This window comes from Brassica napus, chromosome A1 (assembly GCF_020379485.1).
Source record: "Brassica napus cultivar Da-Ae chromosome A1, Da-Ae, whole genome shotgun sequence".
Classification (NCBI taxonomy): Eukaryota; Viridiplantae; Streptophyta; class Magnoliopsida; order Brassicales; family Brassicaceae; genus Brassica; species Brassica napus.
In genome coordinates, this window is record NC_063434.1 from 2,420,272 (window position 1) to 2,443,296 (window position 23,025).

The 23,025-nt window shown below is 37.5% G+C and overlaps 4 protein-coding genes across 5 annotated transcripts; 2 read left to right on the forward strand and 2 right to left on the reverse strand.

The window, feature by feature from the left end:
• The first annotated feature begins 285 nt into the window (after positions 1 to 285).
• Positions 286 to 13,231, forward strand: LOC106438512 (myosin-15). 2 transcript variants are annotated; one of them, XM_013879697.3, is made up of 38 exons: positions 286 to 767; positions 866 to 1,012; positions 1,821 to 1,966; positions 2,062 to 2,218; positions 2,390 to 2,448; positions 3,071 to 3,227; positions 3,371 to 3,520; positions 3,609 to 3,745; positions 3,835 to 3,981; positions 4,075 to 4,176; positions 4,367 to 4,424; positions 4,508 to 4,609; positions 5,321 to 5,358; positions 5,439 to 5,565; positions 5,645 to 5,818; positions 5,943 to 6,074; positions 6,509 to 6,618; positions 6,903 to 6,963; positions 7,103 to 7,280; positions 7,547 to 7,752; positions 7,924 to 8,043; positions 8,131 to 8,229; positions 8,306 to 8,527; positions 9,086 to 9,225; positions 9,311 to 9,410; positions 9,603 to 9,653; positions 9,763 to 9,852; positions 10,029 to 10,199; positions 10,280 to 10,411; positions 10,587 to 10,763; positions 11,204 to 11,341; positions 11,584 to 11,654; positions 11,745 to 11,844; positions 11,920 to 11,976; positions 12,081 to 12,137; positions 12,240 to 12,320; positions 12,418 to 12,500; positions 12,851 to 13,231. In XM_013879697.3, exons 1-38 carry the CDS (start codon positions 642 to 644, stop codon positions 12,990 to 12,992), a joined length of 4,545 nt encoding a protein of 1,514 aa, XP_013735151.2. In that variant the 5' UTR covers positions 286 to 641; the 3' UTR covers positions 12,993 to 13,231. The 2 variants fall into 2 exon arrangements, with proteins under 2 accessions (XP_013735151.2, XP_013735152.2); XM_013879698.3 differs by having other exon boundaries at positions 466 to 767; positions 6,906 to 6,963.
• A 411-nt stretch (positions 13,232 to 13,642) lies between these two features.
• LOC106438511 (putative 2-succinyl-6-hydroxy-2,4-cyclohexadiene-1-carboxylate synthase) lies at positions 13,643 to 15,670 on the reverse strand. Its single transcript, XM_013879696.3, has 5 exons — positions 15,260 to 15,670; positions 14,493 to 14,813; positions 14,260 to 14,355; positions 14,014 to 14,081; positions 13,643 to 13,894 (listed from the first exon to the last, which is right to left on the reverse strand). Exons 1-5 carry the CDS (start codon positions 15,581 to 15,583, stop codon positions 13,777 to 13,779), a joined length of 927 nt encoding a protein of 308 aa, XP_013735150.1. The 5' UTR covers positions 15,584 to 15,670; the 3' UTR covers positions 13,643 to 13,776.
• A 305-nt stretch (positions 15,671 to 15,975) lies between these two features.
• On the forward strand, positions 15,976 to 19,485 carry LOC106438509 (pentatricopeptide repeat-containing protein At4g33170-like). The gene has a single exon (XM_013879694.3). The coding sequence runs from the start codon at positions 16,043 to 16,045 to the stop codon at positions 19,007 to 19,009; it is 2,967 nt and encodes a 988-aa protein (XP_013735148.2). The 5' UTR covers positions 15,976 to 16,042; the 3' UTR covers positions 19,010 to 19,485.
• LOC106438510 (F-box only protein 13-like) lies at positions 18,950 to 20,774 on the reverse strand. Its single transcript, XM_013879695.3, has one exon. The coding sequence runs from the start codon at positions 20,344 to 20,346 to the stop codon at positions 19,120 to 19,122; it is 1,227 nt and encodes a 408-aa protein (XP_013735149.2). The 5' UTR covers positions 20,347 to 20,774; the 3' UTR covers positions 18,950 to 19,119.
• Positions 20,775 to 23,025: the final 2,251 nt, after the last annotated feature.

Below are 23,025 nucleotides of genomic sequence, written 5' to 3' on the forward strand. Positions count from 1 at the left end.
AAGATTGGGACATTAAGTTTCCTTGTCGGAAAAAAACAACTAACAAACAAATCTTCGGTTGATCATTTATTATCTTTCATGATTTTCTAATGGAAATCAAAGAAAATGTAGCAACACAAGTGCTTGCAAATAAAAAAAAATGAAAAACCTACACAAAATTGCTAGATAAGCATACTTATTAACCATCAATAGTTTGTTTTGATATTAGTTAATGTCATAAACTGCTAATTGTTGGAATCAATTCCGCGCGTAACACGGATTAAACCTTTATTATTATTATCAGTTGTAAGCATAAATTCTAGAGAGACAAATTAAATTGTTTTTTTTTTCAAAGTCGTTTCGTCTTCTTTTTTGGCGAATATGCGATCCGAGAGGGCGGGAAGTCAACCGTTTTTTAATATTATTTTATATTTGTACCCTTTTTTTTTTCGCTTGCGGTTTTACTTGCAACAAAAAAAAAGTTTATCTACAGTAATTAAACATCCCTCTTCCTCTCTCACAATCTCCTTAGGGTTTCAGGTGCTTCATTTGAATTTTGAAAAATTTCTCTTCCGCAACCTCGCGACGTCGTCTCACGTCGCCCAATCTATCTCTCTAGGGTTGTCTCGTTGACGAATTTCATGAGAGATTGACTTCCACCGATGGATACGAATCTGCGGAAGGGCGATAAGGTTTGGGTTGAGGATAAGGATTTGGCTTGGATTCCCGGCGAGGTGCTCGATTCTTCCGGTAGCAAGGTTCATGTCGAGACTTCTACGGGGAAGAAGGTTTGTTTTGATTTGATTGATTAACCGTCTTTACCGCCGGAGAATTTCTGTTTCGTCGCGCTTCCTTCACCGTTTTTTGTTTTAATTTGGGAGTTTAGGTTTCCGTCGCTCCGGAGAAGCTCTTTCGGAGGGATCCTGACGATGAGGAGCATAATGGAGTGGATGATATGACCAAGCTGACTTACTTGCACGAGCCTGGTGTGCTTTCCAATCTTCAGAGGAGATACGCTTTGAATGATATCTACGTGAGTTCTTGTTTTCACTCTTTGCTTATTTGGAGTCTTGCGTGTGTATGATTGCAGCTTGAATTTTAGTTTTTATGCTGCTTGGGTTACTTTATTGAGTTGGATTTTATTCCATATGGACATCGGTATCAGTTTGTACTCAGTGGCCGGAGCTTTCCACTTGAACAACTTAGAACTGCCTCTGGAGCTTCTTGTGTATCCATTTTATGGTCTAAGACATGTTTACGCATGAAGTAGATTTAGTTTTTTTTTTTCGCCCATTTTGTCTATGGTACTGTGGGTGCCCGTGCCCCCAAAGACTTGAGATTTAGCTTTATAGCATGCGTTTAGGTCTGGTGCATGTAATTTTAAGCCTGGGTGTAATTAGAGAATACATTTTGAACACCATCTGATATGCGTTAGTGTTTCTGTGTTTATGCTCTGTCGATCAAATGCCATCTTTGGCAATGAGTAATTACACATTAGGGTAAATATCTCCTTGCTTATTTTTATTTATGGCTGTGTTTATTCTATGTGGTTGGTCCCTCTTATGTTGACTTATAATCGTGATGTGTTATATCGTCTAGCTGAAAAGATTGATCATTAATTTATAAACTGTATGAACAAGAAATGCATATATCATTTACATTCATACTCTTGAAAAACTTGCTTATTCGGTATCTAATTGTACTAGAAACATCCTCGTAATCCAACCCTAACTTTAGGTTCCAGTATAAGCATTATTTTGACTGGATAATCAACCTTGTATATTTAACCGGTCCATTCGTAGATTGTTCCTGACTGAAGTTTCGCTTTATTTCATTTTCAGACATACACTGGAAGCATTTTGATCGCTGTTAATCCATTTAAGAAGCTTCCACATCTCTACGATGCGTACATGATGGAACAGTACAAGGGAGCACCATTCGGTGAGCTGAGTCCTCATGTTTTTGCAGTTTCTGAAGTTGCATACAGGTGGTCCACCATCTTTTCCATATTTGTACTGACATTCTTACGTGGTATTTTCTGTCATGTTAATCAATTAACCTCAGTTTTGCTTCATAATCCAGAGCAATGATTGACGACAGTCGAAGTCAGTCTATCCTCGTCAGCGGTGAAAGTGGAGCTGGCAAAACTGAGACAACGAAACTAATCATGCAGTATCTTACATTTGTTGGGGGACGTGCAGCTGTAGATGATAGAAGTGTTGAGCAGCAAGTCCTTGAAGTAAGATTTTGCTTACACGTTTTGTATCTTTATCTTGTTCAACGAGAAGAAAAGAATTAAAAAGATAGCATTTACTTGCCTTTCTCTGGTATCTGTTTGCAAATAAAATTATAGGCGATCATAATTGACCTTCTTTGCGACTGTTCTAATATAAGTATTCTTTTTCTGCAGTCAAATCCACTCTTGGAAGCATTTGGCAACGCGAAAACAGTTAGAAACGATAATTCCAGGTGGGTCATGGAATTTTATTTTCCTTTTTGTTCCTGTTTTCGATGGGATCATGAAAACTGGGGTTGTTTCTTAGATCTCGCGTATGCCATTTCTCAACAATTTTCTTCATGACGGTTAGCATCATACTGATTAGCACATATAGGAGCATTTGTGGAACCCATCACATTTAGATTATTTGGAGCTGTTAGAAACCAGTGGTAATGGCGCTCTATGATGTTAGTATCTCTTGTACAAGTTTTGTCTTGTTTGTAAACTCTGGTGGTCTTGCTAAACTTGTACTTTAAGTATGGTAGTAATTCACTTCAGAGATATATGATCCATTGACAAGTTTTTCCATTAAGACTTGCAACCTCTTTTACCAATGTGAAAGGATTCCAATGTGTTACAATCTTACTGCTACCGGGGTAACTAGGTTTTTTTCTTCTTCTTCATTTAGCATGTATAGAAGACTAATCATAAATGTTTACGATTTAGAATCCTTATTTTGCAAACATTGAATTGAGTGCACATACCATTTTAGCTGCAGTTCGTGTGTGTTGCTCTTGCTTTTTTCAGTTGGATTTTCAGATTCCTAAAAACGACGGATTTACTGACAGAATTACTGAATTTTGGTTTGTTCAGCCGTTTTGGCAAGTTTGTCGAAATCCAATTTGACGCAAATGGTCGAATATCTGGTGCTGCAATCAGAACCTACCTTCTGGAGAGATCACGTGTAGTCCGGATAACAGACCCTGAGAGGAACTATCATTGTTTTTATCAGCTGTGCGCTTCCGGGAATGTAATTCTTTTCCTGCTCTTTTACGTCTCATAAGATATTGGTCTCAGTTTTCTTGCTATCGAGCTAAGCCAGATTTTTTTGGGCTGATGTTGTCAGTAACCTATGCCGATTACTAATGTTTAGATGTTTTTTTCATTGTATAGGACGCTGATAAATATAAACTAAGCAACCCACGTCAATTTCATTATCTAAATCAAAGCAAGACATATGAACTGGAGGGAGTAAGCAACGCAGAAGAGTATAAGAATACAAGGAGGGCCATGGATATTGTGGGCATAAGTCACGATGAGCAGGTGTTTTGACTTCTACTTGTATTTTCATATAGTTTTCTTCCATCAGTTTTTAATAGTCCTTGTTTCTTTTGCCTAAATCATTAATCAGGAAGGGATATTCCGCACGCTTGCTGCAATTCTGCATCTTGGAAATGTTGAGTTTTCCCCAGGAAAAGAACACGATTCTTCTGTAGTAAAGGATCAGGAATCTAGAATTCATCTGGAGATGGCTGCTGATCTTTTCAAGTACATGGAATTTTCTGATAGTACTAATTTTTTAACTAGACGTACAAAGAAATGGCTTGTTTATTTTCTTGTATTCTGAAATTAATCAGGTGTGATCCAAATCTTTTGTTGGCTTCGCTCTGCACACGTTCAATTCTGACCCGTGAAGGTCCCATAATCAAAGCACTCGACTGTAATGCTGCTGTAACTAGCCGGGATGCACTCTCGAAGACTGTTTACGCCCGTCTGTTTGACTGGTTTGCTTTTACTTGCTTCATCCCTTCATTCAGTGGATGTTTAATTAATGCATTACACTTCTGTTTGAAATTTTCTTTTAATGCTTCTGTCAGGTTGGTTGACAAGATTAATAGGTCTGTTGGTCAAGATCCAAACTCACGTTTTAAAATTGGAGTCCTGGACATTTATGGCTTTGAATGCTTTAAGAGTAACAGGTTAGTGTTGTTTTGTTTAAGTAGTCAACTGTTTTTTTTTCCTTTCCCAGCCTTATCCATTGCTGGTTTTATTGACGCACCATGTAAACTTTATCTGGGCTGGTGCATTTCTGTCGACTTGGTATATTTTTAACCTAATCAACGGCTAAAGATGAAAACTAACACCAAAATCCTTGTTTGCACTCTGCAGTTTTGAACAATTTTGCATCAATTTTGCAAATGAAAAGCTTCAGCAACATTTCAATGAGGTAATATAGATGGCTCTTTTCAAAGGTCAAGCCAGATTTTGGGACATTGCTTCCTGTCCTTATAATCTCTGCTCTGTTTTCAGCATGTATTCAAGATGGAGCAGGATGAGTACAGAAAAGAAGAGATTAATTGGAGTTATATCGAATTTGTTGACAACCAGGATGTCTTGGACCTTATAGAGAAGGTACGTTTCTCTATGTTTCAGCTAGATTTATATTTGACACTCTATTCTAATTCCTTGCCCCTTAACCTGTTGTGATCTGTGAAACAGCATCTTCAATAAGTTTTTTTGTTACCTTCAGTGAGTGATTTTGGTTATGATACATATTTCAAATTCTCATGTCTTTCTATTTATTTACTACTATACTTAGATTGTCGAGGGGTCGAGTTCAAGGCCCTTGAAACAGGGTATAGGTTGAATCGTGTCAATTCTAAAGAGTTATTTCGGTTCAATGTTATTTTCGTACCGTGCTTTGTTATAACTCAACGCCTGCATGGTCTTAAGAAAACGAACGGATTACTGATGTCACATTGTACTGTCGCATATCTTTTAGCCTTGTTAATGTGTAAATACATTCACCACACGTCTAAATTCTACCAAGACGCCATTATTGTTCTCATTATAGAATGTGGATGATAAAAGTTGTAGACTAGCTGCAAGAATACTAGAACTTAGTGAAAAACATTTATATTCTTCGCTTGATAGTTTTGTTGCATGCTGGTATGGTGAAATTCTAGTTAACAATATGTTTCTTTTCAAACTACTGTTGTAGTCGCCAGCCTCTAAAATTGTGTCCCCTTTTGTTTTCTTTGTTCTGTTAAACTCAAGCAGTCATGATAGCAAAAATGATTTATTTTCCTCTGATTCTACTATTAATATTTTTGCTACATGCAGAAACCTATTGGGGTAATTGCACTCTTGGATGAAGCTTGGTACAACCCGTCTCATCTTATGTCCCACAATAGTATCTTCTCTTTGTGCGCTGACTTATCTTTGTTTGTTTTATATTCAGCATGTTTCCTAGATCAACTCATGAGTCATTTTCAATGAAGCTGTTCCACAACTGTAAAACTCATCCTAGATTGGAGAAGCCAAAATTTTCAGAGACGGACTTTACTCTCTCTCATTATGCTGGCAAGGCAAGTCGTGTCTAGAACAAAGCTTAATGTTATTTTGTGTCCTTCAAATCTCAATGAGTTTATCCATTTCATTCTGCAGGTTACTTACCAGACTGAAACGTTTTTGGATAAAAACCGTGATTATGCTATAGTGGAGCATTGCAATCTGTTGTCTTCCTCCAAATGCCCCTTTGTTGCTGGACTTTTTCCGTCAGCGCCAGAGGAGTCTACCAGGTCTTCTTACAAATTTTCTTCTGTGTCTTCCAGATTTAAGGTCAGGAAACTGCCCAGCTATCTCTTTTTCACTTTGCAAGATACTCTGTTATGATAGTTGTGTATATCAAGAACTATCAATCGTGAAACCGATCTTTGATTTGACCATTACCTTTTGATTGTAGCAACAACTTCAAGCTCTCATGGAAACTCTCAACGAAACGGAGCCTCACTATGTTCGTTGTGTGAAGCCAAATTCACTCAACAGACCTCAGAAGTTTGAGAATCCTAGTGTTTTACATCAACTTCGTTGTGGGGTTAGTGGATATGTGATCTTAGTTCATTTTCACATTTTCCTTGGCAGTTATGGTCTAATTTTAAAGAGAGAATCTTTAGCATTTTTTCTAGCTAGTTTGGTGTTTCCATGGTTCACTTCTTTAACGTGAATGAATTGTGTCAAGCTTATTTGCATGATTATATCTTTTCTTGTCGCAGAATGCATATACTTTGCCGTGCTATGATAGGCTAGAAATTTATATTCGTGCTCTTTCTTCTAACGTTCATTGTACTTTCTAACCATTCCAGTCCATGTTTTGTTACAGTTGCTTTCTAAAACTGTTATAATTGAAAAATTGTGATCTGACTACTCTCAGCTGGTTGTACTAGTATTTTTCATGTTCATGCTTTTTCTTCCTTTTTCGTTGTTTGGTATTTTGACTTTGATGATGCCTTGTATCTCCCAATTGGATAGGGTGTACTGGAAGCTGTTCGGATTAGTCTTGCAGGGTATCCCACACGACGGTATTATTCAGACTTCTTGGATCGGTTTGGTCTGCTAGCTCCAGAGTTCATACATGAGAGGTAGGCATATTTGATGGATGATTCTAAGATCATTGTCGGAGTGGTTATCCTATATTTGTCCATGCAATTTCGTGAACCTGTGTAAAAATATTATACATTCTGTGACCTCCTGGTTGAGGAAAGATAATGTGTCGATAGAACTTAAGCATTATTTATAGCTTTCGGTCAGACAGGAGTCACAGAACGGATACCCTGGACCTGAATATCATTTATTTTCCAGTTTCTTGTATCCTGCATTGAATAATCTTTTTGCGAAGCAAGGTTGATATATACATTATTTGCAGCAGTGATGAGCAGGCACTGACCGAGAAAATCTTGAGGAAATTAGGTCTTGGGAATTATCAGGTATGCTGATCCCAACATTACTATTACTAATAACATTTTGCTTCTCGGTGGGCTTGAAACCCAAAGGATTTTCTCTAACGCTTGACACCCAGTTAGATACTTCAAATTGATTTGCTGATATGTGGATCATCGTTCACAGCTTGGAAAGACAAAAGTGTTCCTTAGAGCTGGTCAAATTGGCATTTTGGACTCTAGGCGGGCTGAAGTTCTTGATGCTTCTGCAAGACTCATTCAGCGACGATTGAGAACATTTGTTACGCATCAGAACTTCATCTCCGCGCGGGCCTCTGCAATTTCTATTCAAGCGTACTGTAGAGGTTCCTTTCTCATCCACTACTATTCTTATTTCTTTGTTCATTTGCAGTTCTCTTGCATTCGAGTTTGTGGTCATTGAGATGTCTTCAGATATGTAACAACCTACTCTCTGAAAATTATGGATTAATTTTTTTTGTTAAACATGTTCACATGTTCTTGCATGCAAATTGTGGTTACTAGTATATTATTAGTTTGTACATGTTTTTTTATTTTTCTTATCTCTGTTTCATTTCGATGCCTAATAATAATAATAATATCTATTGGGAAGGATGCCTGTCTCGAAATGCTTACGCGACTAGAAGGAATGCAGCGGCAGCAGTTTTGGTACAAAAGCATGCGCGCAGGTGGCTGTCAAGATGTGCATTTGTGAAATTTGTATCGGCGGCCTTAGTAATACAGTCTTACATCCGTGCTGACTCGGCTCGTTTGAAGTTTGCACATCAGAAACAACAGAGAGCTGCTTCTGTCATTCAGGTACCTAGAATCTCCGAGTCGTATATTAAATTATGTGTTACACTTTTTTTTTGTTATTAAGTTTTCAGTATAGGGTACTATGTATCCAGCTAGTTTCCTGATATCTTTATCCTCATTCATCATTTCATTCTCTAATGCATGCTCGAATAATGTGTATGATAAATCTCTTAGGCTCGTTGGAAAATGCATAAGTTTCGGTCAGCATTCAGGCATCGTCAATCTTCTATTATTGCCATTCAGTGTTGTTGGCGGCGGAAGCTTGCAAAGAGAGAGTTTAGAAAACTTAAACAGGTATGGTTTAGTTATCTTATAGAGCAGGGTGGTATCGATTTGCTACCTATCACTCAAAGGATAAACATGCAAATCGTTGTCTTGCAGGCCGCTAATGAAGCAGGTGCTTTGCGATTAGCTAAAACTAAACTTGAGAAGCGGTTAGAAGATCTTGAATGGCGGTTGCAGCTTGAGAAACGATTGCGAGTATGTTCCCAATTTTGTGTTTATATAGTAGTGATCTCGTGAAACAGTGTAAATAACTACAAGTGCTTTAAAACAGACAAGTGGTGAGGAGGCCAAGTCAGGTGAAGTATCCAAGCTTCAAAAAACATTGGAATCTTTCAGCCTCAAGCTAGATGCAGCTAAGCTGGCTACCATTAATGAATGCAATAAGAATGCAGTACTTCAAAAGCAACTAGACATATCCATAAAGGAAAAGGCTGCTGTTGTAAAAGAACTTAATGGAATGGTTGAACTGGAAAAAGAGAACACTTCGCTGAAGGTAACTTTCCACTGTTATCCATGTGAAGCATATAAAGAGCTTGTTCTGTCATTGTCTTAAACTTGGACTCCTTTTTAAAGGGATGTATTCTCCATCATTGATTTCTCTATCAGCTAAAAAATTTACTTAGGTTTTTTTGGAAGAGTCCTTAAGTTTTTTCCCTTGGGTCAACTTCAATTATGTTTTAATTAACCTACAGGGCGGTCAAAGTTTTAAAGTTCTTCTATAGTGTTACTATATATACATTTTATTTCTGGTTGTAGAGCAATTCGTTATTGATATATAACTGGATCCCGTCTCGGGAGAACGTGAAGTTGATATATATATTAATTGCATTTGTGAAAGGGTAGTAAGAGGTTCCGAACTTCCGAGAAATTCTCTCAAAAGTGGTCAAATCTTTGGATAGCATGTCTTATTCTTTTCTTTGTTCACTGCTTGTTTTTTCTGTTATTTGATAAATATTGGTATCTTTTTGGTATGCTTTCACTTTTTGCTTAGAACCCAAATTCTTTCGTTTTGGTTGTTCACGGGTTTTTGGTAACCCTTTTTAAATGACAGAATTCGATGAGTTCCTTGGAAAAGAAGAATCTGGCTCTGGAGAAGGAGCTTCTGAGTGCTAAAACCGATTTCAATAACACACTACAGAAGTTGAAAGAAGCTGAAAAAAGATGTTCTGAACTCCAGACAAGTGTTCAAAGGTTTGTAGTGGCTGGTCTTTTTCTCAAGTCAACCTCAGGTTTGTGTTTAACAAGTGTATTTACTTTTTCTTTGAGTTGTTTACAGTCTCGAGGAGAAACTCTCTCGCTTGGAGAACGAGAACCATGTCTTGAGGCAGAACACGTTAAGTTTATCCCCAAAGAGAATAGGACAAAGAGTTGGTGAGGTATGTAAACTTTGACTATTCTCTGCTGCGCTTTTTAAATATGCATCCACGAAAGTATGCATTCTGTAAAATTGCTGTATATCTTACCTTTTGGGACCATGCATTCCACCATCTTTGCTTGTCAATTTATTATCATCCTGTTTTCTTTGGTCTATACTTTTTACCAACTCATTATTACCGTCTCCTCAACAGAAACACTTTAGTGCTATTGTACCAGCTCAGAATGACAGGAGATCCGTTTTTGTAAGTAACTACTCCTTTTCTTCATTTGTTTTATGACCTCTATCTTTTTATTATCTAGTGTGTAAATGCTTGAAAATGAGGACTCTACCTATGCCGTTAATATGTATAGGCCACACCCACACCATCGAAGCACATTATGCCAATCTCACATAGCCTGTCGGAGCCACGTCGATCCAAATTCACTGCTGAAAGAAACTTGGTACGCATTCATTGCCTTTTTCATTAGGCTGACAATTTATTTACTGTGAATGTAGTTGTTTTCCTGAGTTGATAGTAACATGTTTGTATTATCACATATTCTGAATCTTCTCATGTAGAACCTTCTTGTTGGTGGGTCAAGTATACACTAATTCTGAATTTACCACTATAATGCAGGAGAACTACGAATTGCTCTCCAGATGTATAAAGGAAAATTTGGGATTCAATGATGATAAGCCACTGGCTGCTTGTGTAATATACAAATGTCTTCTGCACTGGCACGCCTTTGAATCTGAGAGCACAGCCATATTTAACATCATTATCGAGGGAATTAATGAAGCCCTCAAGGTGACAACTTTCTTCCAAATTCCTTAGCTTAGAAAAATTGATAGAACTCTTTTATGTAGTGGTTTCTATATATGTTTCAGGGTGGAGATGAGAACAGTGTATTACCATATTGGCTTTCAAACTCTTCAGCACTTCTATGTCTCTTGCAGAGAAATCTGCGGTCGAATAGTTTTCTAAATGCTAGTGCTCAGCGGTCTGGGAGGGCTGCATATGTGAGTTCAATGGATATATCCAATTCAGAGTAGTTTGCACGTTTCATTTCTATAGAATTGAAATAGCTAAATTAAAATTCTCATTGTCTATTGTTTCTTGAGATTCAGAAGCACCGTGTTACCTTGTTATAATATGTTCATTGTGTAAACTGATGTTCTGTTGCTTGCGTACCAGGGAGTAAAGACCCCTTTTAAACTTCATGGACCTGACGATGGTGCTGGGCAAATAGAAGCAAGATATCCTGCAATATTATTTAAGCAGCAGCTGACAGCATGTGTGGAAAAGATTTATGGTCTGATTCGTGATAATTTGAAGAAAGAATTATCACCGCTTCTTGGATTATGCATTCAGGTGAGAGTCCAAAAGTAGGTAGATATTCAGCACCGTTGATATTGATTCTCTGAATTATTGATTGGATACCATTAACTTAATTCTTTAACATGCATCAAGATACCTTGTTAGTAAGACTTTATACCCCATTTGGCATTTCTCATGTATTCTTCATTGTATCTGTGGTTTTTGGTATACAACTTGATAGTACATAATATCAAGTTTGTGTACAGCATTATATGTTTGTCAAGTGACAGAAGATCTGTTGATCAAAAAAAAAAGTGACAGAAGATCTGGGTTACCGTGTCTTCCTAAATAAAATATAGCAATTTGGTTATGGTAGCGTTATAAATTGTGTGTTTTCTGGATTGCGTTTAGTTTCATCTCTTTAGTTTCAAAATACAAAAAAATTTATTGGAATATGTTATAACTTTTCAAGCGTTTCTTTAATGATTCTATAGGCGCCCAAAGCTTCACGAGGGACTGCTGGAAAGCCATCTAGATCACCAGGTGTTGCGCCGCAGCAATCACCGAGTACTCAATGGGAAAACATACTTAAATTCTTGGATTCTCTTATGTCCCGCCTACGCCAAAATCAAGTATGCACACATCCCGTAGTTTCAGTTATAATGTCTGCTTCCACCCGCGCGGTTTTTTAATGATGTTTTTTCCGCCATGGATTAAATTCTACGCTTCTAAGTTTGTGTCTATTGTACTGGTCTAGTAATTACGTTGTTAGTTTCTTGTGCGAGGATTAGGAATAAGAATGCTCATGTCCCAAGATGCCTTGTACTTTAAGAATATCGATGTTTATTTTCTAACCTGGATATTTTATTGGTAGGTACCCTCGTTCTTCATTCGCAAACTTGTGACTCAGGTTTTCTCATTTATCAACTTATCACTTTTCAACAGGTACATGTGGTCTTAATTTCAGTTCTTTGCTTCATTGCTTACCGCAGTTTACATTTGTTTTCTGCATATTTAATCTGAATTCCTTTTCAGTCTTCTCCTTCGACGTGAATGTTGCACATTTTCAAATGGGGAATATGTGAAATCTGGGATTGCGGAATTGGAGAAGTGGATAGCCAGTGTCAAGGAAGAGGTACACCATGCTTTATACTCGTTATGATTTCTTATAGACGGATGCTTTCTGTGATCTAAAGTTTTGTGAATGCAGTTTGCAGGAACTTCTTGGCACGAGTTAAATTACATTAGACAAGCTGTTGGATTCTTGGTAAAAACTCATTCCTTCTTTTCTGATAAAAAGTCTAGTTTCATTTGTAGTTGAGCTTGCATTCATTAAGTTCTATTTTGTGCAACTTTTTAATTGCGTCATAGGTTATACACCAGAAGCGAAAAAAATCACTGGAAGAAATCAGGCAGGACCTATGCCCGGTACGTCATTTTTGTTTGGCTTCCGTTTTCTTATCTTTGAATCCTGGCCGTAAGCACTTTCGAAATCTCACTAAACGTCGGCACTATTTTGTTCTCTTATAGGCATTGACAATAAGGCAAATATATCGAATAAGTACGATGTACTGGGATGATAAATATGGAACTCAGAGTGTCTCAAGTGAGGTGAGTTAATGTCTTAATCTCTTAATCATGGGCTTCTAATTGGGTTGAAATGTTTATTTAAACACTTTTACCCAACGCCTGCATCTTTGTCTTGTAGGTGGTTTCTCAAATGAGGGTACTTGTTGACAAGGATAGCCAAAAACTAACATCCAATTCCTTCTTGCTGGATGATGATATGAGGTATTTTTTCTCTTCCGGTTTAGTCTGTATAACTAAATGAAATATTTCAAAAGTAAGTCAGCTCTCAAGTTTAGTTATACGTGGGTAGAACAATATGGTAGTAACAACACAAACGTTTATATCTATCTCTAGCTGCGCCAGGGGTTACATGTTGCGGGGTTATGCATGTTAAAATCTTAGGATCCATGTAGATTGAAAAACGCATTTCTAAGGTTTGGTTTGGGCATTTGGCTGCGAGTCGACGGTTAATCAAGTTTCTCTCGCATAACTCAGACGTAACTAAAGTTGTCTACATTATATAGATTAATGTATCGTTTTGTGTGTGTGTGTGTGTGTGTGTGTGTGTGCAGCATTCCTTTCTCTGCAGAAGATATAGATAAGGCTATTCCAGTTTTAGACCCATCAGAAATAGAACCACCGAAGTTTGTATCAGAATATACTTGTGCACAGTCCCTTGTGAAGGACGCCTCTGCAGCTACAGCCTCACAGTAGATCATTTGATGCATATGAGCTTGATTATGCATCAAATGCAAGTTAGAAAAAAAAATCAGTTGGTATGAAAACAATGGAAGCTTAGACTTGGTAACTGTAGAATTTTACTATACGTCGTTGAAAGCATAATATTTGTAGTTATGCAATTGTCAATCAGCTCACTTTTTTTTTTTTTGGGGACTGTAAATGGTACAACATCTTTGTGAATATTAAGTAATGAATTCTCTTAATTCTTTGAATTTGTCATGGATGTTATCATTGTTCATTAACCACCAGAGTTTTTATTTGAGAGCTACGTGCCAGCAACTATGTTGATGATATCAATGCGATCATTCCCGTCCCGTGACTATTTCGTTCACGGACAAAAGTGATTAAATTTTGTGAAAGTGATTTGTAGTTTTGGTACACCACCAAAATTTATTGGTGACCAAATCAAAATCTACTCTTTTGTAACAACCAGGATTATTATTTACAACTTATATTATTTGAGCTATTAATATATTTGTAAAACTTCTAATTATACTAAATTTTTACTATATTAAACAAGCTTAATAATTATTTAGCAAATTTATAATCATAGTAATCGTGATCCTTTGAGAAATCTCAAAACGATATTGTTCACCTTTTGCCCACATTCGGTCTGGGGAACATGCATGTGAAGTGTTTTTTTAATGATTTCCAGTTTTGTTTTAAACAGAATATAAGTTACATGAAAAAAATGAGAAAGCGTAGCAAGCAACGTAGTAATTAATATTAAGTGAACTTATAATACTTCACATGTTTACTATTGAGATCCTTTCAAAAATCTCAAAACGACGTTGTTGAACTCTTGGGCACATTCGATTTGGGGAATATGTGAAGTGTTCTCAATGATTTCCAGTTTTGTCTTATCTCCAAGAATCCTACATAAAATACCAACCATTGCAACATTTAAAAGAATATGCTTAAGAATACTAATGATCTTTGAAAAAATTAATACAATATACGCTAAACCTTGACCAAGAAATACTCATGTACTTACTCTTTTAGTTCGTAGGCCATCTTCACGGGAAATATCTGATCTTTATCTCCCCATATTATTAGGATCCCCTAAGAGTATATAAAATGCATTGACGTTAATCATATGACTCCCATTTAAGTACTCATATTCATTGTTAGAACTTAGAAGTAAACTACGTTTGATTTGAAAGACATCCCAAGACATGTTTGGAATTACATCACGTCTACAAAACAAAGTTTACGTGTTCAGTAAAAGAGAAGCACGTACCTGAGAAAGAGGTTCGATGTTTAATTTCTCCTCCCTGCCAAGAGTCAACCCCTTCAATAATTCTACTTTCTCTTTTCTATTCTTTTGATATAAATTCTGCATAAATCATACAAAGTAACCAAATTATTTGTTTGGATTAGTTTATCTTTGCTAAAAAAAATGTCAACAAGAGTTTGATTTATGTGGTTACAATGATACTCATTGTCAACACCCAACAATACTTAGTCACTTACACTAATGAAGTCATTCCAGAGAGCATCAGGAAACATACGAAGCATCCTCCAAGAAGATGCCAAACCCATAAGTGTCCGAAGCTCGGACGCAGTAGATGGTAACATAACTTTCTCAATGCACTCACAGTTCGACCTTTGCAATAAACTTTCACTGTCACACGTTCTCATGTTGATGCCGGAGCTTGCAATCACTACTTTCTCCACTTTTTCAGGCCACATTTTTGCCATATGGTACGCCACAAATCCGCCATAGCTTGTTCCAACTACATTAAACTTCTTCTCTATTCCTAGTTTCTCCATTAGCTTTGCCATACACTCCGCCTAATAATTTATTTTTTGTTTCTAATAAGAATGTGTTTATATACTAAAATGAGTTCATATATGATATAAAAAGAGCAAACACATCAAATTTCTAAAGAATATCCATCCAGTATGGACTAACTTTTATGTTTCCTTTCAAGTTTGATTTATATCAAATATATTAATCAGTAGAATTTAAGAATAGTTACAAATTTACAATATATATATATATATATATGTTGAGTAGAATAAAATTCAAATTAGTCGACAAAAAAAGAGAAAAAAAATCATATTAAGAATTAAGTTCCAAATATATTTTTCCCATATGTTAAAAGGGCATATGTAAATAAATTAATCTTCTGTTTTTATATTTACTAAAACTACTTTTCACGTGACCAGAAAACAATACTAGTTCAAATCCAATCATCCTAGTGGAAAACATGTGGAAGCAAAAGAGTCATATATACCTGGAAGACCTCGGAACGATTGGTGGATGAAGTGGTAGAGTCACCAAAGAAAACAAGATCAGGACAATATACCCGGAACACAGACGGTGAGAAGGCTTGAATCTGTCTTCGCCACTGCCACATGGCAGATGGACCGAAGCCGTGAAGGAGAAGCATCACCGGTCTGTCATCGATGCTGTGGTCTACAGATGATGGACCCCAGAAGTGGATGGTTGTTTCAGAATCTATGGAAAGAGTCTGCGACGTGAGTCCTGCCGCCGTGAGGCAGCGGCGGAGGTAGCCTTCAAGAAGGCGCGTTGGGCTTAGGTAAGACGACAACGACATATATCTACTCTACTCTACCTTTCTTGGCTTCTTGCCAGAGAGAGAAGATGAGAAATGATACAATGAGTTTGATGTTATTTTTAGTCAAATGTATAGGAAGTGGAAAAAAATATTTTAATAATTATTTGTTTCCATAGTATAGTTTGAAATTATTTTTTACTCCCTAATCCCTACAATAATGACTTCTGATTCCATGGGAAAAAAATTAAACTATGTCAAAATGCATTGTCAAAAATCGTTAGACGTTAATGTAAATTATAATGTTAACGTGTAATTTGATTAACAATACTAAACCGAAAAATAGAAAATGCAAGAACCGGTTACTAACCATCTTGTACCCGCGTTAAAAGTCCTAAGCAACGTCATGAACCAACTTAGGTTTTCTACTTTCTCCCCATGAGTTTCTTGCGTCGCAAGATTACACCCCTCAACTTTAAAAGGTTACATTTTTAACCCATCATGCAAGCAACCCTCAAATCGATCCCGTTCTCCTTTCAGAGATCTCCTAAACTCTACTATCTCCTCCCTCCTTTGCGTCTCACTTCCGCTTCGCCATTTTGTTCTTCCTCTTCTTCTTCCTCACAATGGTTCAGCTTTCTTCGCGACGCCATCTCCACGTCGGACTTGAAGCTCGGGAAATGCACGCACGCACGTATCTTAACCTTCGAGGAAAACCCAGAACGATTCCTTGTCAATAATCTCATTTCAATGTACTCGAAGTGTGGATCACTCACTTACGCACGCCGAGTGTTCGAGGAAATGCCTGAAAGAGATCTCGTTTCCTGGAACTCGATTTTAGCTGCTTATGCTCAGTCTTCGGAAGGTGTTATCGAGAATGTCGAAGAAGGTTTTCATCTTTTTCGAATTTTACGGCAGGACGTTGTGTTTACAAGTCGAATGACTCTAGCTCCGGTGTTGAAACTCTGTTTGCATTCTGGATATGTGTGGGCTTCAGAGGAGGTTCATGGGTATGCTTGCAAGATCGGTTTGGATAGCGATGAGTTTGTTTCCGGGGCGCTTGTTAATATATATCTGAAGTTTGGTAAGGTTAAGGAAGGTAGGGATTTGTTTGAAGAGATGAGTTATAGAGATGTTGTGTTATGGAACTTGATGTTGAAGGCTTATCTGGATATGGGTTTAAAAGAAGAATCAGTGGATCTCTCTTCTGCGTTTCGTAGAAGTGGCTTGCATCCTAATGAAATCACCTTGCGTTTACTCGATAGAGTTACTGGTGATGATTCTGAAAGAGGAGAAATGAAGTCATCTGCAAATGGTCATGATGCTTCAAAAATAAGATCCAAGAACCAAATATTGACTAAATATCTCAAGGGAAGTCAGTATTCAGCTCTTCTCCAATGTTTTGTGGATATGGTTGAGTCCAACTTGGAATGTGATGATGTCACATTTATTTTGGTGTTAGCTTCAGCTGTTAAGTTAGATAGTTTAGCATTAGGGCAGCAAGTTCATTGTATGGCGTTGAAGCTAGGATTTGATTTGAAGCTCACTGTGGCAAATAGTCTAATAAACATGTACTGTAAGCTGAGAAAAGTGGACTTCGCTAGGACAGTATTTAACAGTATGAATGAACGAGATTTGATATCGTGGAATTCAGTTATCTCCGGGTTTGCTCAAAGTGGCCTAGAAGTGGAAGCAGTGCGTCTGTTTATGCAGCTGTTACGTTGTGGCTTCACACCAGACCATTATACCATGACGAGTGTTCTCAAGGCAACTTCTTCTCTCTCTGAAAGCTTGTCGTTGAACAAACAAGTTCATGTTCATGCAATTAAAACCAATAATGTTTCTGATAGTTTTGTCTCTACTGCTCTGATTGACGCATACTGTCGCAACAGGTGTATGAAAGAGGCAGAAGTTTTGTTCGAGAGGAACAGTTTCGACCTCGTCGCTTGTAATGCCATGATGTCTGGCTATACCCAAAGTAATGACGGCCACAAGACTCTGAAGCTTTTCGCTTTGATGCATCATCAGGGAGAGAGATCAGATGATTTCACGCTTGCAACAGTGCTCAAGACATGTGGTTCCTTGTTTGAGGTAAATCAAGGGAAGCAAGTCCATGCTTATGCAGTCAAATCCGGATACGACTTAGATCTATGGGTCAGCAGTGGAGTTTTGGATATGTACGTAAAATGCGGCGATATGAGAGCAGCGCAGTTAGCTTTCAATTGCATTCCTGTGCCCGACGATGTTGCTTGGACTACTATGATATCAGGATGCATAGAGAATGGAGAAGAGGAGAGAGCTTTCCATGTTTATAGCCAGATGAGGCTCATGGGAGTGATGCCTGATGAATTTACAATAGCCACACTTGCGAAAGCAAGCTCTTGCTTGACGGGGTTAGAACAGGGGAGACAAATTCACGCAAACGCCCTCAAGTTGAATTGCACTGGTGATACCTTCGTTGGAACTTCACTTGTGGACATGTATGCTAAGTGCGGAAGCATAGACGACGCATATACTTTGTTTAAAAGGATCGAAATGAGGAAAATCGCTGCCTGGAATGCCATGTTGGTAGGATTAGCTCAACATGGGGAAGGGGAAGAAGCGCTTCAGCTTTTCGAACAGATGAAATCTTTGGGTATAAGACCTGACAAGGTCACATTCATCGGCGTTCTCTCTGCTTGCAGTCACTCAGGCTTAGTCTCCGAGGCATACAAGCATATCGAAGCAATGCATAAAGACTATGGCATCAAACCTGAGCTAGAACACTACTCTTGTTTAGCCGATGCGCTTGGCCGCGCTGGACTTGTTAGAGAGGCTGAGAAATTGATCGAGTCAATGTCCTTGGAAGCTTCAGCGTCGATGTACAGAGCTCTGCTTGCAGCCTGCAGAGTTCAAGGGGACACAGAAACAGGGAAGAGAGTAGCAACTAAGCTTCTGGAGCTAGAGCCATTGGATTCATCAGCTTATGTGCTTTTATCCAACATGTATGCAGCTGCTTCCAAATGGTCTGAGATGAAACTCGCCCGGACGATGATGAAAGGGCAGAAAGTGAAAAAAGACCCGGGGTTCAGCTGGATTGAGGTGAAAAACAAGATCCATCTATTTGTGGTGGATGATAGATCAAACCCTCAAAGTGAATTGATACACAAGAAAGTAAAAGATGTGATCAGAGACATCAAACAAGAAGGGCATGTTCCTGAGACAGATTTCACACTTGTAGATGTGGAAGAAGAGGAGAAAGAACGCGCGTTGCACCACCACAGCGAGAAGCTAGCCGTTGCGTTCGGGCTTATGAGCACTCCTCCTTCCACACTGATTCGTGTGATCAAGAATCTACGTGTATGTGGAGATTGCCACAATGCCATGAAATATATATCAAAGGTGTATGATAGAGAGATTGTACTGAGAGATGCTAATCGGTTTCACAGATTCAAGGATGGTAAATGCTCATGTGGTGATTTTTGGTAGAGACAAAGCTCTTTGCATACTACAAATCATTCATGTTCTAATTTAATACTTGTTACATTGCATTATCCTGAAAAGAATACAAAAACAAATCACTTAAGCCTAATCAAACTTCAAACTGTTGCTTCGATCCGCGGCTGGAACGAGAGAGCAGAAACGAACTCCACAGCGTCTCCATCCTTGAAGCATTTTGGCAACTCACTCCACTGTTCTGCAACTAAATCATACACAAAGTATCTACAATACACCTCAGGAGGACTCGTGTTGAAGCACACAAGTATCTTGTCATCAGCTCCTGCTACACAGTTTATGTCACCTTCTCTCCCATACAACTCATGAGACATTGCAGGAGGCAACATCCCAACATGAACCCAGCTCTGGTTCTCCAGCTTCCATATCCTCAAGCTGGCGCTTTCGTAGAACTCAGAGAGAAGAATCACAAACATGGTTCCATTGCATTCCACCAAGTCGATGGAGTACTCAAGAAACGGAGGAAGAAGCTTAGGTAGCTCGGTGAAGCATCTGTTGGTGAGATCACAAGCTATGATGGTTCCGTGAGAGCTGAGGAAGTAGACGGTCTCTGCATTGTCTTTAACGGTTATAACAGAAGAGTACTGCTTAGAGGGACTTCTCTGGAGATTGTTACTGGCTACAACCACGTGTCCTGTCTTGCTGAGAAAATAGACTGTTCCACTATCATTGTCATCATTGTACTCATCTCCATCGTTCTTCTTCACTAAGTTCAACTCTTTACTCCATGAACCGGAATCTGATTCGTAGAACCTGAAACAGAGGTTTGGGGCTTCTCCAGAGATTGTAACAAGCTTGTAGCTGGAGGGAGTGAGAGCAGTCATGGCTACAGCTTGGAGAGGTTTGCTGTTATCATCAGAGATTGGAGAAGGAAGGTCACGAGAAGATCCAGTGATGGGATTACAGAGGAGGAAGCCACCAGAAACAGAGCAGCGAAAACAGAGCAAGCCGCCAGAGGAAGCTACTGGAATGAAATCTTGGCGGTTGCGGTTATGGTTGAGGTTCTTCCAGTTGTTATCTGTTGAGTCGTATACGAAAGTTGAAGACTTTGAATCGTTAGTGATCATGAAGAACCAAGGGTCTCGAAGAGGGACTTGGGAGCAAGCAAGGTTGAAGCTTTTTGAGGTTTTGGTTGATTTCCATCTCTTGCAGACGGAGGTCATGCGGAGGAAAGAGGAAGTAGGTAGCCACGAGAGGACTCTCTCGAGGACGTCGTCGCTGAGGTCGTCCATGGGGAAAGCGGTGGAAGCTAAGGTTACTGTGTAGTCTTGCTCATCTCTTGATTTTCGTTTCCCAGCTGAGAATCCCATTTTTTCTAAGGCTTCAGATCAGTGTAAAGTTTCGAGCTTTGGGGTTTTGGGTAAGTGGGATTCAAAAGAGAGAGGTAAAAGGGAGATTTTTCTAGGAAAAAAGATTGAATTTGAGGTTTTAAGTAAATGCAGAGAAAGAGAGAAGAGAGAATAGAAAAGAGAGATAGTGGTGAACTGGTAATGACAGATCTTTGGTAGAAGTGTTTTTTGTTTTTAAAGAGTTGAGATTTGTAGTGCCATTGGAGAGAGAGAGAGAGAGAGAGAGAGAGAAAAGGAAGCTTCTTGGGCACCTCTTTCAGAGAGCGTTGACAATCCACAAAGATGCTATGGGGAAGAGACAAAACAAAAGTGAAAGATTGTGTTATTTGTATAGCTTCTTGTTCAATGTTCTACCACTACCCCCAATAAATTATTTTTAATCAAATGAAGTATGAAATCGTTGTCTATACTGAAATATAAAACCAACAATGGTCAAATAAATCAACTCTTCACAATTGTCAATGAAAAAACTATAGTTATAATAGCTATATGATTTTTATACTATGACTACTTGTAACCTTTTTTTGGTAAAATAATTATCTTTTTTGGTAAAAGACAATTTGTAATTTGTTAGCTTGTATATTAGTATTTGTCCTATTATTGTTTGGATTTAATGTGTGTTTGTGCTTTGTATGTTGTAAATATTTGTAAAGAAAAGTTTTATGGAGTGGGACAAAAAAAATAGTACTATTGAGATACTATTCAATAGTGAATGACTCTTTTCGATAGCAAAGGAAATAAAAAGTAAACATATTACCGGCAGTGCCCAACTAACTCTTTTTTATGATTAGCTGGAGAGTGACTAACCTGCTACAATGATTCGACAAGAATTTTGTAAACGATTGTCTTTTGTTTTGTTTTTGAGTCATAAGTCATATATTTGGACTTGAATTCAAGAAATTATGTTTAGAAACATGAAGCAAAAAAATAATTTAACATAGTATAAAACCAAAAGATGCAACTCTTGTTTATCATTCTCTAGAGTTCCAAACATTAGTTGCAAATTTTAGAGTTGATCGATCTCAGCTCTGCATATGCATCCATCATCATTCAAATGGCAAAGAAATGGAACAAGCGCTCGTAGCTTGGTGGTAAAGGAGGTACAGCTGTACTGCCCGCCACCCGGGTTCGAGTCTTGGCCACAACGGATTTAACATCCCTTCCGTTGGGGCGCTGGACCCCTTTCGGGGGGATAGTTGGGAATGTGGCTGCCCAGATACCAGAGTTATCAAAAAAAAAAAAAAAAAAAAAAAAAAAAATTATGTGCCTTGCATGCTATGTAACCCGAATTTTCGTTTGCTTATGTGGATTTTTAACACATTAAAGATAGATCACTAACTAAGAGTGAAGAGGAACATAGAAGAATAATTTTTAAAAAAGAAACATAGAAGAATTAGCGCACGAAGACAGTGGACATGGTCGCAAAAGCAAAAGAGAAAGTTAGTTAGGGATTTTAGGACTTAGGAGCTGTCTTTCTTCTCGTCTCTTCTCTAATACAGAGACTACTACTATCAAAAGTGGCGATTCGTGTGAGTTGTCTTCTTTTCCTTTTTTTTGTTCTTTTTCTTTTAAACAGTTTTACCTTTCGAATAATAAAATTTTAAAAAGCAACTTCTTTTTCTTTTGCTCGTGTTTTTTCTTATACAAGTATTATAATCAAAATACCATAAGACAAATAAATCTTGACATCAAGTCACATTTGTCTCTTTATCATTTGTCAAACTTAGCATTGAATTCTTCATCCAAAAATGCAAACTTTTGTATGCAAAATCTAATAGTATAGTTTAGCTTTTAATGCATGTTATTATTTGAGTTCATGAAAAATTGCTAGAGAAATGGATTTGAAAGTATATAGAATAATAGTTTAGATTGGATACTAACATCTAGTTGTTACTTTGAAAGCGTGTATTACTATTATTCGTTCCCGTAACCCAGGGTATTTGTATTGTAAGATATAAGTTTACCATAAAATGTTCATAAAAGTTTGTTTTAAAATATACTCCCTCGGTTTCGAAAGTAAAATTTTATAGAGTTTATTTTTGTTTCACAAAAATATATTTTATATATTTTTAAAATATTTTTGTATATTCTTGAAAAACTTTAATTGTAAATATCTGATTTGATTAAATTTTATTGGTGGATATTTATTAGAAAATATATTAAAAATAAATTATAAATAAAATGTAAATATTATTATATTTTTAATAAACATGAAAATTCTAGAAAATTTTATTTTAGAAAACAAATGGAGTATATGTTGATTAAAATTGTGGGTTTTTCATTTCTTTGTTAAATTATAATTTTGAAAGTTTTAACAACGGCATCTTCATTTTCGTTAATATTTTCTAGGATTAAAATCCAGTTATTGTCAAAATACATTTAAAATGTATGAAATTTAATCACATAAAAGAAGAGATGGGTGAAAAAAAAAAGCAAAAGGATAGGACCACCATTAACTTTGTAGCCTCGTTGAGGAATCTCTTCTCGCATCGACTTTTGTGCCATTGCAAAGTCAATGCCCAGAACTTGTTCCCAGGCCATGCCCAATTAAATACAATAAAAACTTTGAAAAGAGAACTTATAATAAAACCTGATTCATAAGAAAAGCCGTCGTCGGAACATAACTGGTCGCTGCACATG